The sequence below is a fragment of the Typopeltis vanoorti genome, chromosome 3 (genome assembly GCF_054136105.1).
Source record: "Typopeltis vanoorti isolate ZY-2024b chromosome 3, IOZ_Tvanoo_1.0, whole genome shotgun sequence".
NCBI classification, from domain to species: domain Eukaryota; kingdom Metazoa; phylum Arthropoda; class Arachnida; order Uropygi; family Thelyphonidae; genus Typopeltis; species Typopeltis vanoorti.
In genome coordinates this window covers 71,052,405-71,067,131 of record NC_143551.1, presented here as the reverse complement: position 1 = coordinate 71,067,131, position 14,727 = coordinate 71,052,405, and the positions used below count along the sequence as shown (strand labels likewise).

Below are 14,727 nucleotides of genomic sequence, written 5' to 3'. Positions count from 1 at the left end.
ATATTTCCCCTTAAATCATTTCCTGTATATCACTGATGAGCAAATTAAACAGCAGTAGACATAGTAGACACTAGTATTAGTAGTAGTACACCACTAGTCACCTGCCTTCTCCTTGATTTAATTCCTCCATAGATCATTCTTTAATATCTGCCTACCCTCTCATACAGATCACCAGTTTCATTCCATCTCCATTTTATGCAACACTATACCTTGTGGTATCCTGTCAGATTTTTTTTGTATAGTCCAGCATTATCACTAAATAGTAATTTCTGTAGATAAACTTATACATTGGTTACACATGACTTTGAATTTTTCAGGAAATGAAAACGTATACTAAAATATTAATTAAAAAACTTTAATCAGTACCTTTCAATATTTTGGCAATGTTACACTGCCATCTTCTGGCAACATAAAACTATGATACATGCATGCAGGCACTAACAACGAGCAAATGAGGCTGAAGAAGGCAACTGGCATTGGTCCTAGAGTCCTAAAGGTGTCCCCCTAGCTGGCTAAATTGGGTTGTCTTGGCTGTTGGGCTAATGTTTTAAGGATACAAGCTTCCCAAATTTGAGGTGGTCTCATGCACCCAAATTTGTTTATTGGAAGCTATTGATTAAAGTTTTTTTTTTTTAAAGTTTTAGTATACATCGTCGTTTCCTGAAAAATTTAGTCATGTTAAATAGTCATTTCCATTATCCAACCCAGTTGTCAGTCTATTATAAAAAGTAAACATATCACTAAGGCAAGACTTGACCTTCATAAAACCATGCTGCCTCCTATAAAGTATTGTATTCCTCTTCACCCATGGCACTAATGTGCTATAGGTCTGGTGGCCTTTTGTGTGTAGATCAGATATAAAAATAAATAAATAAAAACAGTCAGGAATTTTGTTTTTTATCAATTTCTTTAATACCTTAACCCCACTCCTGAGATACTGATTGGCCTGTAATTTGCAACTCTTTCTTGGCGTCTCATTTATGCAGTGGCACTATTTTACCTCTTTCTGCTCCCTTGCCACCTTCCAAGAACTGAGAGGTTCATGGAAGGTGTCAAGGGAGCAATTAAATTAAATGGCTTGGGTATAGTAGCTGCATATTCTTTGCACATTTTCATATTACACGTGCTAATATGCCATCTAATCAATTATCCATATTTGCAAAGGTTCAGCAATATTGTAAGCACCTCAGTTCACCTTACCTCTGTTCTGTCATTGAATGTCACATTTGGTACTGGAATATCTCCACTCAGATTGTGCACACTTGCAAAATGATCACTTAGTAACGCAACTACTTCATTTGCTTCTGTTACCTTCCTACCATCAGCACTTTGTAAAGTCATCCATCAAGAGTTATTCTTCCTTTTACTTGCAACTTGGCAAAAAAACTCTTTGGGATTTCTTTTTGCCTCATCTGCTAGTATTCTCTCATAATTAGCTTGGTCTTCCTCACCATACAGGTCATCCTTCTTGCCTGTGCTTTGTACTGCTCATGGGCTTGCTGATCACTTTTTATTTATATTCCCTCCATAACTTATTATTATTATGTAGGTATCTCCATAGTTAGAAGACTCATCATGGATGATCCATTATTTACACAATACCTATCATAGCTCTCCTTAAGCTCATTCACTGATGAATTTGGTTATAGCATCAGAAGAGTTGATAATAACTGAGATGACATCTCTCCCACCAGTTGGAGAGAGTGACCATATGGTTTTGACTTGGAAAATGAATAGACATGCAGGAGTATTAAAGAGACGGGAACGTATGTGGAATTATAAGGCAGGTGATTATAATAGTCTAAGACATCAACTTGGGGAAGTTTCATGGAGGGAGGAATTGGAAGGCCGGGATATCATTAGTGCGCGGAAAATTATGAAAGAATATTTATTAGCAGCAATGTTAAGTTGTATACCACAAGTGAACAAGAGGACACAATTTGGAGTAAAGTGGATGACAAACAATATTAAACAGGAATTGCATGCGAAAAAGAGGCTATGGAAGAGATATAAGGAGACAGGTGAAGAGAAGATGCATGAAGAGTATAAGACACAGGCCAGAAGAGTGACTAGTATGGTAAGGAAGACGAAACTGGAATATGAGAGGAGATTGGCCCTAGGATCCAAAGAAAATCCTAGGGAATTTTTTAGATATGTGGCCTGTAGGAGGAGAAATGACTGTGGAAGAATGATATTGTGGGATAAAAATGGGAATAGAGTGACTGATGCAGAGGACATAGTGGAATTGTTCAATGAACACTTTATTAGAGTATTTCATCCTGGAGGAGTCAGTTTTAATGCTAGAGAGATAGGGCAGGTTCAAGGTTTAGAGGTACAGGAGGAGAGTGTGTTTCAAATACTGAGTACTTTGGATGTCAATAAAGCTTTTGGACTGGATGGTATTTCACCACAAGTTTTGAGAGAATGTGCTAGGGAACTGACAGAGCCTTTGACCTTGCTTTTCAATGAAAGTCTGGCTGCAGGAAAGGTGGCAATGGAATGGAAGGAAGGTAAGATAGTGTCATTGCATAAGGCTGTAGCAGACTGGAAGTGTCTAAGCCAGTTTGTGTGTCATCAATAGTTAGTAAGATCTTGGAGAAAGTAGTGAAGGACCTTATACAGCATTGGGCAGATGAGAGTAATGTTATCTCTGAGAGTCAACATGGATTTGTGAAGGGGCTCTCTTGTTTTAGTAATATGCTAGCCTTTTATGATCAAGTTACAAGAGCATTAGATGAGGGAAAGGCATATACTGCCATTTTCTTAGACTTAGCAAAGGCATTTGACAGGGTGCCACATGATAAGCTGATATTTAAGTTGCTGCACATGGGTCTGGATGTCAGATTGGTCAACTGGATTCAGGATTGGCTATCCAATAGGTATTAGAGAGCTGTGTATCGTGGGGCAGTTTCAAGGAAGCAGAGGGTTACAAGTGGAGGTCCCACAGGGCTCAGTACTGGGACCTATATTGTTTAACCCTTATATCAATGACATTGTCAGTGGATTGCAAGGAGATATTCAGTTGTTTGCAGATGATGCGAAGCTGGGAAGGATTATTAGTAATAGTGCAGATGCGGTAGCCCTGCTAGAGGATTTGAATGAGCTAGATAGATGGGCAAATGAATGGGAGTTTCGGTTTAATGCAGGAAAATGTAAGGTCTTGAGGTTTGGGAAACATCGATGGGACACTGCATACTCTATGGGAGGAGTTATACTGGAGGAAGTAGAGGAGACAAGTGATCTGAGGTTGATGATTGATAGAAACCTGAAATTTAGGGGGACATATTGCAAAGGTGGTGAAGGTAACACAGAGGATTGCTGCAATAATGAGAAGGACGCTGACCTGCAGAGATAAAACAGTTATCATTCCGTTGTATAAGACCCTGATCAGACCACACTTGGACTATTGTTCTCAGATTTGGTCCCCAGGATTTGAAGGGGATAAATTAACTGTGGAACGGGTACAAAGGCAGATAACAAAGGTGGTTTCAGGACTATACAATGATAGTTATGAGGATCGGCTGAGGGAATGTGGACTGCAGAGTTTGGTGGATAGAAGAAGGAGAGGTGATATGATTGAGACTTTTAAACTGTTGAGAGGTGGTTACAGGGTTGACACTGGGGAGTTCTTTCGCTTGGTTGAACAGCGGAAGGGGACTGATGACAAGAGGCCATCCCTGGAAGTTACGAAAGGAAACTGTGAGCAAGAGGGTGAGGAGTGGTTTCTATGCATGGAGGTTGGTTGAACAATGGAATGCATTGCCTGATGGAGTGGTGAGAGCGAGAAGGGTCAATGAGTTTAAGGAGTGGTATGATAGACTTTGTGTTTCTTGGGGGGGGGGGGACCTCCCCTCGATGAGTCTTGATAGATTTTGTGTTTCTTAGGAAGGACCTCCCACAATGAGTCTTATGACTCCATGGAGGCCTGAATAATAATAATAATAATAAAAAAAACACTCATAATCACCTCTGGCAACGCATTTCACCCATTCACCATTCCCTTGCTAACCTCTCTCTTCCTGAATTTCCATGAGTGATTCCTTGTTCTCTCCCTTTCTGTCATGTACTGAAAAAAGGTCTTCAGTGTCAGTCCTATAAAATCCATGTAATAACTCATATGCTTCTGTCATGTCTTCTCTTTTTCACCTATCAGCTAGTTTTTGAACCCCACAGACTGTCAGTCTATTCTCATAGAGAGCATTCCATAGACCTGCCACAATCTCTCGGCAATCTTCCATAGACCTCTGACTTGCCTCTGGATCCTCCCCAATGACTTCTTCATTCCTTTTGAATCTGGATGCCAGGATTTGCACAGAGTAGTCCAGATTTGCATCATTGATATGCTGTTTTTGGCTACCTTCGCAATATGCCCTCTAAACTTCCAACCCACAATCATCCCCTGCCACATTAAACTGCAGCCATTTGCCCATACTGCTAGTCTGAGTCATCCTGCAGGATCTCTTCCTCACCTTCATTTGCCATTGCTTTTCTCAATTTAGTATCATCAGCAAACAGCTAAATATTTCCTGTCAGATCACTTCCTATTTCATTGATATACAGATTAAACAACAGAGGACCAAGTATTGAACCATGTGGTACATGATAGGTCACTCGTCTCCTCCTGAACTTATTCTCTTCCATAAACCATTCTTTCATATTTGTCCATCAGCCACCCTCTAATCCAAATCACCAGATTTATATCCATCCCCATTTGCTCCAATTTATGCAACAGTTCTATGTGGAATCTGTAGAATGTTGAGTATGAGGATGAAATGGTTGCACTAATTGCGTCTGTGCACCCAGAGATTGTCGGAATAAGTGAGACATGGTTAGATGAGGATGACATCCTGACAGGAATAGAGATGGAAAGGTATGATGTGTTTCGTGAGGATAGAAGGGGTAAAAAGGGAGGGGGAGTGCTATTGATGATAGAGAAAGAGTTATGTCCATACAAGGTAGAGATGCAAGAGGGAAATGGGGCCAGTGGTTTTGAGGCAGTATGGTGTGAGATAGAGGTGAATAGAATCAAGTACTTGGTGGGATGTTGTTATAGACCTGGTAATGTGGACGGTGGTGATAGTGAAATGTATAGTCAAATAAGCCAAGCAAATAAGAAAAGGGTGATCATTATGGGTGATTTTAATTATGGCAATATAGACTGGAATGAAGAGATAGCAACTGTAAGTAAAGAAAATGAGTTTCTTGAGTTTTTGAGGGATAACTACCTCAGACAGTATGTAACAGAGGGCACAAGAGGATTAACGGTCTTGGATTTGGTCATCTCATCGGAGGATGTAATTATCAATGAGGTATCAAATCATCCACCAATTGGTGAAAGTGACCATGAGGTGATTACTTGGGTGGTTGCCAGCAGTGCAAGGACCCTTGTGAAAAAAGGGTATATGTGGAACTACAAGGGGGGTGATTATGAAGAGCTCAGGAGACAGCTTGCAGGTGTAGCATGGAATGAGGAGTTAGCTGGAAAAGAGATCAATGCAGCTTGGGGGATTTTCAAAAAACATTTAGTGGATGCAATGTCTAAATGTATACCACGGGTGAGAAGGTTAAATAAGTTAGGTGTGAGATGGATGAATAAAGAGATTAAGCATGCAATACAGAGAAAAAGGGCATTGTGGAGGCAGCAAAAGAGAAGTGGAAGTAACCAATTTCATGAGTTCTACAAAGACCAGGCAAGGAGAGTGACTTGGTTGGTGAGAGTAGCTAAAGAGAGGTATGAACAGCAGTTAGCTAATGAAGCTAAAAAGAATCCTAGGGAGTTCTTTCGATATGTAGCCAGCAAAAGAAAGAATGATTATGGAAGGATGACATTGATTGGAGGAAATGGTATAAAGACAGCTGTTGCAGAATGTGTGGTGGAGATACTTAATGAGCAGTTCATAAAGATCTTTCAATCTTGTGAATGTGACTTCATGGAGAGATTAAGAGCAGTTGATGATGGGGAGGAGAGACTGACTGTAAGTGAGCAAGAGGTGTTTGGGGAGTTGAGTAAACTAGATGTAAATAAGGCTGTGGGACTTGATAATATATCACCGCGTATTCTGAAGGAATGTGCCAGAGAGTTGACACCTGCCTTGACATATTTTTTTAATACGAGTCTTGCACTTGGTCAAGTCCCTAAAGAGTGGAAGGAGGGCAAGATTGTGCCACTTCATAAAGGAGGTGATCGAACTCAAGCATCAAACTATAGGCCTATCTGTGTGTCAGGTGTTGTGGTTAAGTTGTTGGAGAAGCTTGTGAGAACTAGGATCCAGAGTTGGGTTGACAACAATGGTATAATCTTTGATGGACAGCATGGATTTGCTAAAGGGAGGTCGTGTTTTAGTAATCTACTTACTTATTACAATAAAGTGACTGCTTCCTTGGACAGAGGAGAAGGATACACAGTAATATACTTGGATTTTGCAAAAGCTTTTGATAGAGTACCTCATGATAAGTTGACAGTGAAACTAGAGCAGATGGGGTTGGATATTATATTAGTGCATTGGATTGGAGACTGGCTATCTGATAGGTATCAACAAGTTGTGTATGGGGGTGCAATATCCAGGAAAAGGAACGTCACTAGTGGAGTGCCTCAGGGATCTGTTTTAGGGCCATTACTATTTAACTTGTATATTATTGATATTGGCGAAGATTTGGATGGAGATATTCAGTTGTTTGCAGATGATGCAAAGTTGGGACGAACCATAAAGAGTAGTGAAGATGTTGTGGCCTTGCAAGAAGACTTGAATAAATTGAGTGATTGGGCAAGCAAATGGGGATGTGAGTTCAATGTTGCAAAATGTAAGGTTTTAAAATTTGGAAAACAAAGATGGGATGCAGAATTTATGCTTGGTGAGAATATATTGTTGGAAGTAGAGGAAATAAAAGATCTGGGAGTGATAGTGGATAAGGATCTAAAATTTAGGGGCACATCGCCAAAATTGTGAAGACAACACAAAGACTTTTGGGAATGATGAGGAGGACACTGACGTGTAGAAGTAGGGAGATTCTTGTTCCATTGTATAAGGCTTTGATTAGGCCACACATGGACTATTGTGCCCAGATTTGGTCACCTGGTTTTCAGAAGGATGAAGAGATGTTGGAAAGGGTCCAAAGGCGACTGACTAAGGTAGTTTCTGACCTCTGGAATGTCGAGTATGAGGAAAGATTGAAAAGATGTAATTTGCAGAGTCTAGTGGAGAGAAGGAAGAGGGGAGATATGATAGAGACCTACAAGTTGGTAAGGGGTTGTTATAGGATCAATGGTGGAGAAGTTCTACAGAGAATAGTGGGAGATCAGGGGAGAACCAGAGGTCATCCCTGGAAACTGTATAAAGAGGGTGTGAGTAGGGGAGTGAGAGGCAGGTTTTTTTCGTGCAGAGTTGTGAATGATTGGAATGCCTTGCCTGAGAGTGTGGTGTCTGCAAGGAGTTTGAATGTGTTTAAGACCCGGTATGATGAGATGTGTGTGAGATAAAAGGACCTCCTAGATGAGTCTTTGACTCCAAGAGGTCTTGTTTAATAATAATAATAATAATAATAATAATAATAATCTTGTTGAATGCCTTTGCAAAATCTAGCAGTATCACTTAGCATATCTGCTCTCTAGCCATGAGGCTACGGGTGCAAATCCTGTCAAGGGCATGGATATTTCTGATTGTTCTACTAACCATTTACCTTGATATACAGATCAATACAGATTATACAGATTACCATTCTTTGATATTTGTCCATCAGCCATCCTCTAATCCAAATCACCAGATTTATATTCATCCCCATTTGCTCCAATTTATGCAACAGTTCTATGTGGAATCTTGTCGAATGCCTTTGCAAAATATAGCAGTATCACTTAGCATATCTGCTCTCTAGCCATGAGGCTACGTGTTCAAATCCTGTCAAGGGCATGGATATTTCTGATTGTTCTACTAACCATTTACCATATGTACTGCTGTGACCTGTGTCCTGGCAGAGTATGATCTTTGATGTCTTTGCATCATAAGAATCAAATCAAAATAAAAAAAAACTTATTACCCATTTCTCCTCTCTAACTCCATTCTCACATTATTATAAAAAGTAAGCAAATTACCTTCAGAGAACCATGTTGTCCCTTATAGAGTATCATATTCCTATCCACCCAGTCTTGAATTCTGTCTTTCATCAATTTCTCCAATACTTTGACCATCACTCCTGAGTATTGTACTGCATGGCCATCATTTGCTACTTCTGTCTTGGACCTGAATAAGCACAAAAATCGTCCCATCATTAGGACTATTTTGTGCTTTTTCCACTCCATTGGCATTACTGAGGTTTAAATTAAACATCATCTGTTTAATTTAAGTTAATAATAATATAATTTTATTATATTTTACTTATATTTATATTTATTTTATTATATTTATATTATTAATTTAACTTAATAATAATAAGCTGATAATTCCCTTGCACATTCTCATAATATATTGGCTGATATGCTATCTAATCCCATAGCCATGTTTGCATTGCAATATTCTAAGCACCTCCATTTCTTTAACCTCTGTTCTCTCATCAGCCAATATCAATATAACATTTGACATTGCAATATCATTATTTCATATTGCAATGACATTGCAATATATGAAAATAAGAAACAACAAAGCAAGGAAACAGGTAAGTCAGGAAATAACGAAAATCGGGTAAGGGACATTGTTAGTAAAAAGAAAGAAGTTATTTGGTATGGTGACTCTATAATAAAACATGCTATAGACGAGAGAGTTATAACGTCGAATTTTCCTGGAAAATTAAAAATATAATGTAAGTAATTCAAAAACAGAAAAGAAAAGTAAACGAAATCGTAGTTGTAGCAGGTACGAATGATTTAACTGGCGATAAGTTCAGTATGAGAGAGGACATGAAAGGGTTGTTGGAAGAGGCGAGAGTGAAGAGTGAGAAAGTGAAAATCATTAGTATTTTACCTTGCTATGATAAAAATGAATTAAAAAGAAGGGCTATGATGGCAAATGATTTGATGTGTAGGCTATGTAGAAGGAATGGATGTGAGTTTTTGGATGTGTGGAGTGAGTTTGAGGGAAGATTGAATTTGTATAAGAGGGATGGCCTACACCTGATTGTGTTTGGTATCAGGAGTCTGGAAAAACTAATAGCTGGTATGAGACCTAACACAGAGAGCCAGGGAAACTAAATTATAAAGGGAGGAATGGTGTGAATGTGAGTGTAAGCGTGACAATGGTATATAACTGTGTTAATGATGGGAACGGGCTTTCTTTTGGAAATGTTGACGAGGTGAGAACGATTTCGGGTCTGTGTTTATCGGGTTTGGACCCATCATATGTGTGCAAAGATGTCTACACGTGTAAGGCATTAGAGAAGAATAGAGATCTGCAAGTTGTCCAGCTGTGTCAGGCAGACTGCAAACAAGAGTATACAAAAGAACATGCAGGTAGATTATTATATCTGTACACGAATGCTAGGAGTATCAGAAACAAAGGGGGTAGAGTTTGTTGCCTTAGTCAATATGTTGCGACCTCAGATTGTAGGAATTACTAAGACCTGAATCAGAATCAGACCTACTAACTGGTATCGAGTGCCATGGGTACAGTATTTTTAGGAAGGATAGACTGGATAAGAGGAGGGGGCGTGCTGCTAATGATATTGGATGACTTAAATTCAGTTTGTGTTGAGACCTATGAATGTAGTAATACTTCTAACAGTGTTTCATGTGGCAGTGAGTTTGAAGCCAACTGGTGTGAGGTGGAATCTAGCAAGACAAATTGCATAGTGGGGTATTGTTACAGACCTGGTGGATTGGTAGCTGGTGATGAAGAAATGCCACACCAAATAGAAAAGGTGAGTGCAAAAAGAGTAATCATCGTGGGAGACTTTAATTATCCAAATATTGATTGGGTAGCAGTAGAATCTCATGAGAAGAATGAAAATGCATTTATTGAGCTGTTGGAGGACAATTTCCTCAAGCAGCATGTGACAGAAGGAACTCGAGGTCAAAGAGTGTTAGATTTGATTATAGTGTCAGAGGGCATTTCAGTTAAAAACGCAACTACTCTGCCTCCAGTTGGTGACAGTGATCATGCGGTACTCACTTGGGAAGTGACTAAGTTTATGAATGTTCCATTCAGAAAAGGTTACATGCTGAACTACAAAGCAGAAAATTATGACCAAAAAAAAAAGAAATAGATATTTTATTTATTTAATTTTTTCTGTAGCTCCCCTTCCCCATGAAAGGTTATTTGTAAACCTATAGTGCATTTTGTACCGTGGGCAGGCTAGGAATATGTTTTCTTATTTTTACCAACTTTGTATTTTTGTATTTTTCGTTTATTTTTTCTATAACCCTGCTCTAGAGACCATACATGGAACTTTTCAAGCTACTTCAGGCCTCTAATAAGCAGGGCAGTAGTCTCACACTGGACAATGATATTCATCTCCAATCTAAAGACAATCACAAACATCCATGCCCATGACATGACACGATTTAAACCTGCAGCATGTTGGTTGGAGAGCAGGTACTCTCCAACCAACAATTTCGCCATTAAAATTGCAGACCTATAGCACATTAAGTATATTGGTTGTATTAAGAGATAAATAGTCTGAGAATCTGCTCTGGAGACTAAACATGGTTCTGTGTCAAACTAACTAGGCCCTCCAATAAGCTGTCTTTGGTGGAAAGCAGAGTTCCATTTATTCAGTTTACACGGCGAAGTCATTATTACAGCATACATCCTTGAAGTCCAAAGGCTCATCATGGGTATCTCCACTGAATGCTGCAGTATTTTGCCTATACCTTATCCTAAATTCATTAATATTCCTTTATTATATAGTGAAACCTGTGGAGTATTCATAACTAAAAATTCACACATATACCACAGTAATTAAATTTTAATAATGTGTAGATATTTCATCTAAAGTATCTTAAGACATCATCAGTACAGTTATTACAACCAATACTAGGATGTATGTACCAAACTGCCACACATACTGGATGTATGGCTGTTTGGTACAACCCAACAACCAAAACAAACTTCCCAACACAAAAAATTATCAAACTGCCATATATCCAGAACATATACAAAGCCTGCAAATGCATTTTCAAACACACTGACTATAAGCTGGTGTTCACCACAAACCAAAAATTGGCAACACTTCTAAAACCTACATAATCTCACACACACAAAGAAATATTAGAACACCACAATGTAGTTTACAAATTTCCTTGCCAAAAAGACTGTGATGTCACCTACACAGGTTCTACAATCAGGTCTTTATGGGCAAGACTACAAGAACACTTACGTGACTGTAACATCCCTATTCCAGAACACTTAAACAATAAAAAACGCAACAACAAAAAGAAAAGCAGAATACAAAGTACAGGAAAAACAGAAATAGCAGTTCATGCTCTTGAACAAAAACATACAATGCCATAATATTAGACATACAATATAACAAAACAATGCTTAGAATATCAGAAACGATAGCCATAAAATGTTCACTGACCCTATATAATCTCCGAGAGTTGTAGGCTCCATAATGTGAAAATTAGGTCACAAATCCAACCAATAGGAGGTAACACAAGCACACCAAAGACAGAAACACCAGGCCGACATGACATAGCCTCCACTTTCCCCATGAGTTCTGAAGATGATGCACTGCCGAAACAGCTCTCATCCCATTACTCCAATCCCTGACCTTTTCCTATCAATCCTTCCTCTTCTCCAAAAAATAGTTTCTATTTTCAGATCATTCTCTTATCCCCCCCCCAAACACTCTATACCCACCCTTAATAATAATAATATTATTATACATATAAAAAACCCAGACTTTTTAAAATAATTTCCCCACCTTACTTTACCCCCACTTTTCCAAACCCCCTTCCTTTAACAGCTTAACAGCAGATGTATGCATATTGCTAGGATAAGGAGACAGCCAATGACATCCAAAAAAGATATGACTGAATTTTCCTCCTTTATTATTCTTCATATATTAGTTTTATAACACATCAGTAATGCCCTAAGATTCGAGTAAAAAAGCCAATGACATTGTAGAAAAAGGGGCACTCCTAAACGAAAGTAGGCTATATTAGCCATAAAAATAATAGTTTATTTTAGAGTAACATGGGAATTTTCTCAGAAATAATACCTATAAAATATATATGATAAATTTATTTTATACAGTTGAGGATAATAATTTCCTACACCTTTAGGATAGTGAGACAATCATTACGTTTAAGATTGGGTCTGTGACGTAAGGCTTCAGTACTTTCTTTATATAAATGCTCGTGTTTATATAAGGATCTATGTAGCAGCTTGGTGTTTTCCATTGGATCCTATGGTTAGGGTTCTCAACTCCATGTTGAGTAAGGCCAGATTTGTGTGGTTTGATCAGATGGATGTGGTCTTGATGTTCAGAGATGCATTTACTTATAGACCTTCCTGTTTGTCCATAGTACGACAGCTGACAAGAACATGGATCTTTATATATACCAAGTAGCATCATAGAGAGCTTGTCGTTTGGAGAAGGTAGCATATTTTGGATTTGGTTGATTGGTTTATAGGTAGCAGCAAGTTTATATTTCTTCATAATTTTTGACAGACATTCGGAGATGCCTTTGATATAAAATATAGGAGTCCTATGGGTTTCTTCTTGCCTGGGTTGATGTGTAGTCAAGTGGCTAAATATTTTTTGTGTTGCCATTTTGCCAAAACGTTTGCCTTATCTAGATTTCATACATAATATTGAAAGGAACACCAGCCATCTGTCTAATATTGAAGCCAATAGACTACGTTTCAAAATAGCCAAAATAATCTATGATGCCAAACCTTTAGACCTGAGTATTCCACCATGAGAATTAAAAACCCTGAACTCCTTAAAACAAAATAAAAAACATAGTTATCACCAAAACTGACAAAGGGAATACCACTGTTATCCTAGATACCAAGTCATATGATCGAAAAATGAATCTACTGCTTCGAGATCGCAATACATAATCCCACCTAGATTATGATCCTAAAAAAAGACAGCTCAAGAAACTCAACAAGTTACTGGATGAAACAACATCCATAGATCAGGAAACCATAAAATGTTCACTAGGCAATTATGTCTATGAATAGTATTTTAACTGCAGATACATCAAAGTCTTTAAGAAAGCAACATTCATACTCTGGGTTTTTGTTGTCACTTTTGCAGTGTGCTTCAGTGCTTCCTCACTTGCCTTCTATCCTTCCTTTGGTTTCTCTACTTCTTCTTCTAACACAGTCCATCTCCCCTCCAAATATAGTATATCCTAATACATCCAAAGCACAGAACATTACTTCTAGCATTGAACTGATATTTTCATTTATTTTCCAACCAAGTTAGTTGATTTAAAATCCTCTTAAAACACACCCAGCCTTAATTCAGATAACACTTTCTAGTTTGCATCATCAGCAAACAATGGAATATTTCCCAAAAAATTCATTTACAGTGTCATTTATCTAGAGGTTGAATTTGTTAATTTTTTTTTTTAATGTTTAATTTATTTATGAAGTTTTTAATCATAAACAATTTTTCTTTTGGTTATAGAACCTCCAATGTATACTGTAAAACCTAAAGAAATGTACCAGAAGCCTGTAGATAGTGAGGTAAAATTGCCTTGCGAAGGACTTGGACAGCCAAAACCATCAATAACTTGGAGACGGGTATGATTATGAACATATTCAAATTTGTAATTTCTGCAGAGTTGTTTCCACAATGTTGTGCTACTACCTTCTTCTTTTAACTTTCTTGTTCTATAAAATTAACCTAAAAAGAAAATGTTTTTCCATATGACTTGTACAGGGAGGCCCACATGTCATGGAACATTCTATAGAAAGGGCCCATCTTTGTGAAGTCAAAAATAATGGGAGGCATTTACTTGATGTGGTTTTTCATAACTAATATAAAAGAATCTGGTGATGTTAAAAGACTTATGCAGTTGCTTTACAGAGACTGGGCCCTTTTATGGTATTTTCCATTAATTATGGGCTACCCTGTATTAGCATTTATATCATCAACACCTTCTCAACAGTGTCAATTTGGAAAATCTTATCTGGCTACAAACTTACTCCAACTATGGGAATGGTTGGCATAGGAATGAAGCAGGGTGGAATACATGGGAAGTAGCTGAATCTGGATGAACAAGCAGGACAAAGGGCAAGGATGAGCAGACAGGATAAAGTGCGAAGAAGTCGTCACAGGTGAGGGGGCATCATGGTTAGGACTGGTTATAGATCAAGACATGAATTACTATGCTTATGAATTCCAGAAGTATCAGAAATAAGGGAGATAAAATTGGTTGAATTGAATTTATTTGCCTGAAAATAGTTGGAACAAGTGAAACATGATTGGATGAGAAGGATATCTTGATGGAAATAGAAATGGAAAGACATGATGCTTTCCTGAGGATAGAGAGAGAGAGAGAGTAAGAAGGGCAGAGAAGTGCAGCTGATAATTGCAGGGGAATCGTATCCACACAAGAAGAAAAAATGTAGCAGTGGATTTGAAGGAGTATTGTATGAGGTGGAGGTTGATAAAATGAGATATTTGGTTGGGTATTCCCTGCTACAGGCCAGGGAATGTAGAGGGTAAAAATTGGACTCTTCACTGTGCAAGTGAAGAGTCCAATTTTTTTTCTTCTCTTGTTTTCAACATTGCTTACCTATTTTTTTTTTTACAAATTTTGAAACTTATCCCGATATGCCC

At 38.2% G+C, this 14,727-nt stretch overlaps 1 protein-coding gene across 4 annotated transcripts in view; it reads left to right on the top strand.

Moving 5' to 3' along the window:
* LOC150108248 (protein turtle-like) overlaps positions 1-14,727 on the top strand; it is a 1,021,857-nt gene that overhangs the window by 354,871 nt on the left and 652,259 nt on the right. For all 4 annotated transcript variants that reach the window (XR_016548124.1, XM_090390663.1, XM_090390666.1 and 1 more), the window contains exon 7: positions 13,570-13,685. Coding sequence is in view for 3 of the 4 variants with exons in the window: in XM_090390663.1 (XP_090246789.1) it covers positions 13,570-13,685 (116 nt within the window). In the remaining variant the exon portion in view is untranslated. The remainder of the gene's footprint in view (positions 1-13,569; positions 13,686-14,727) is intronic.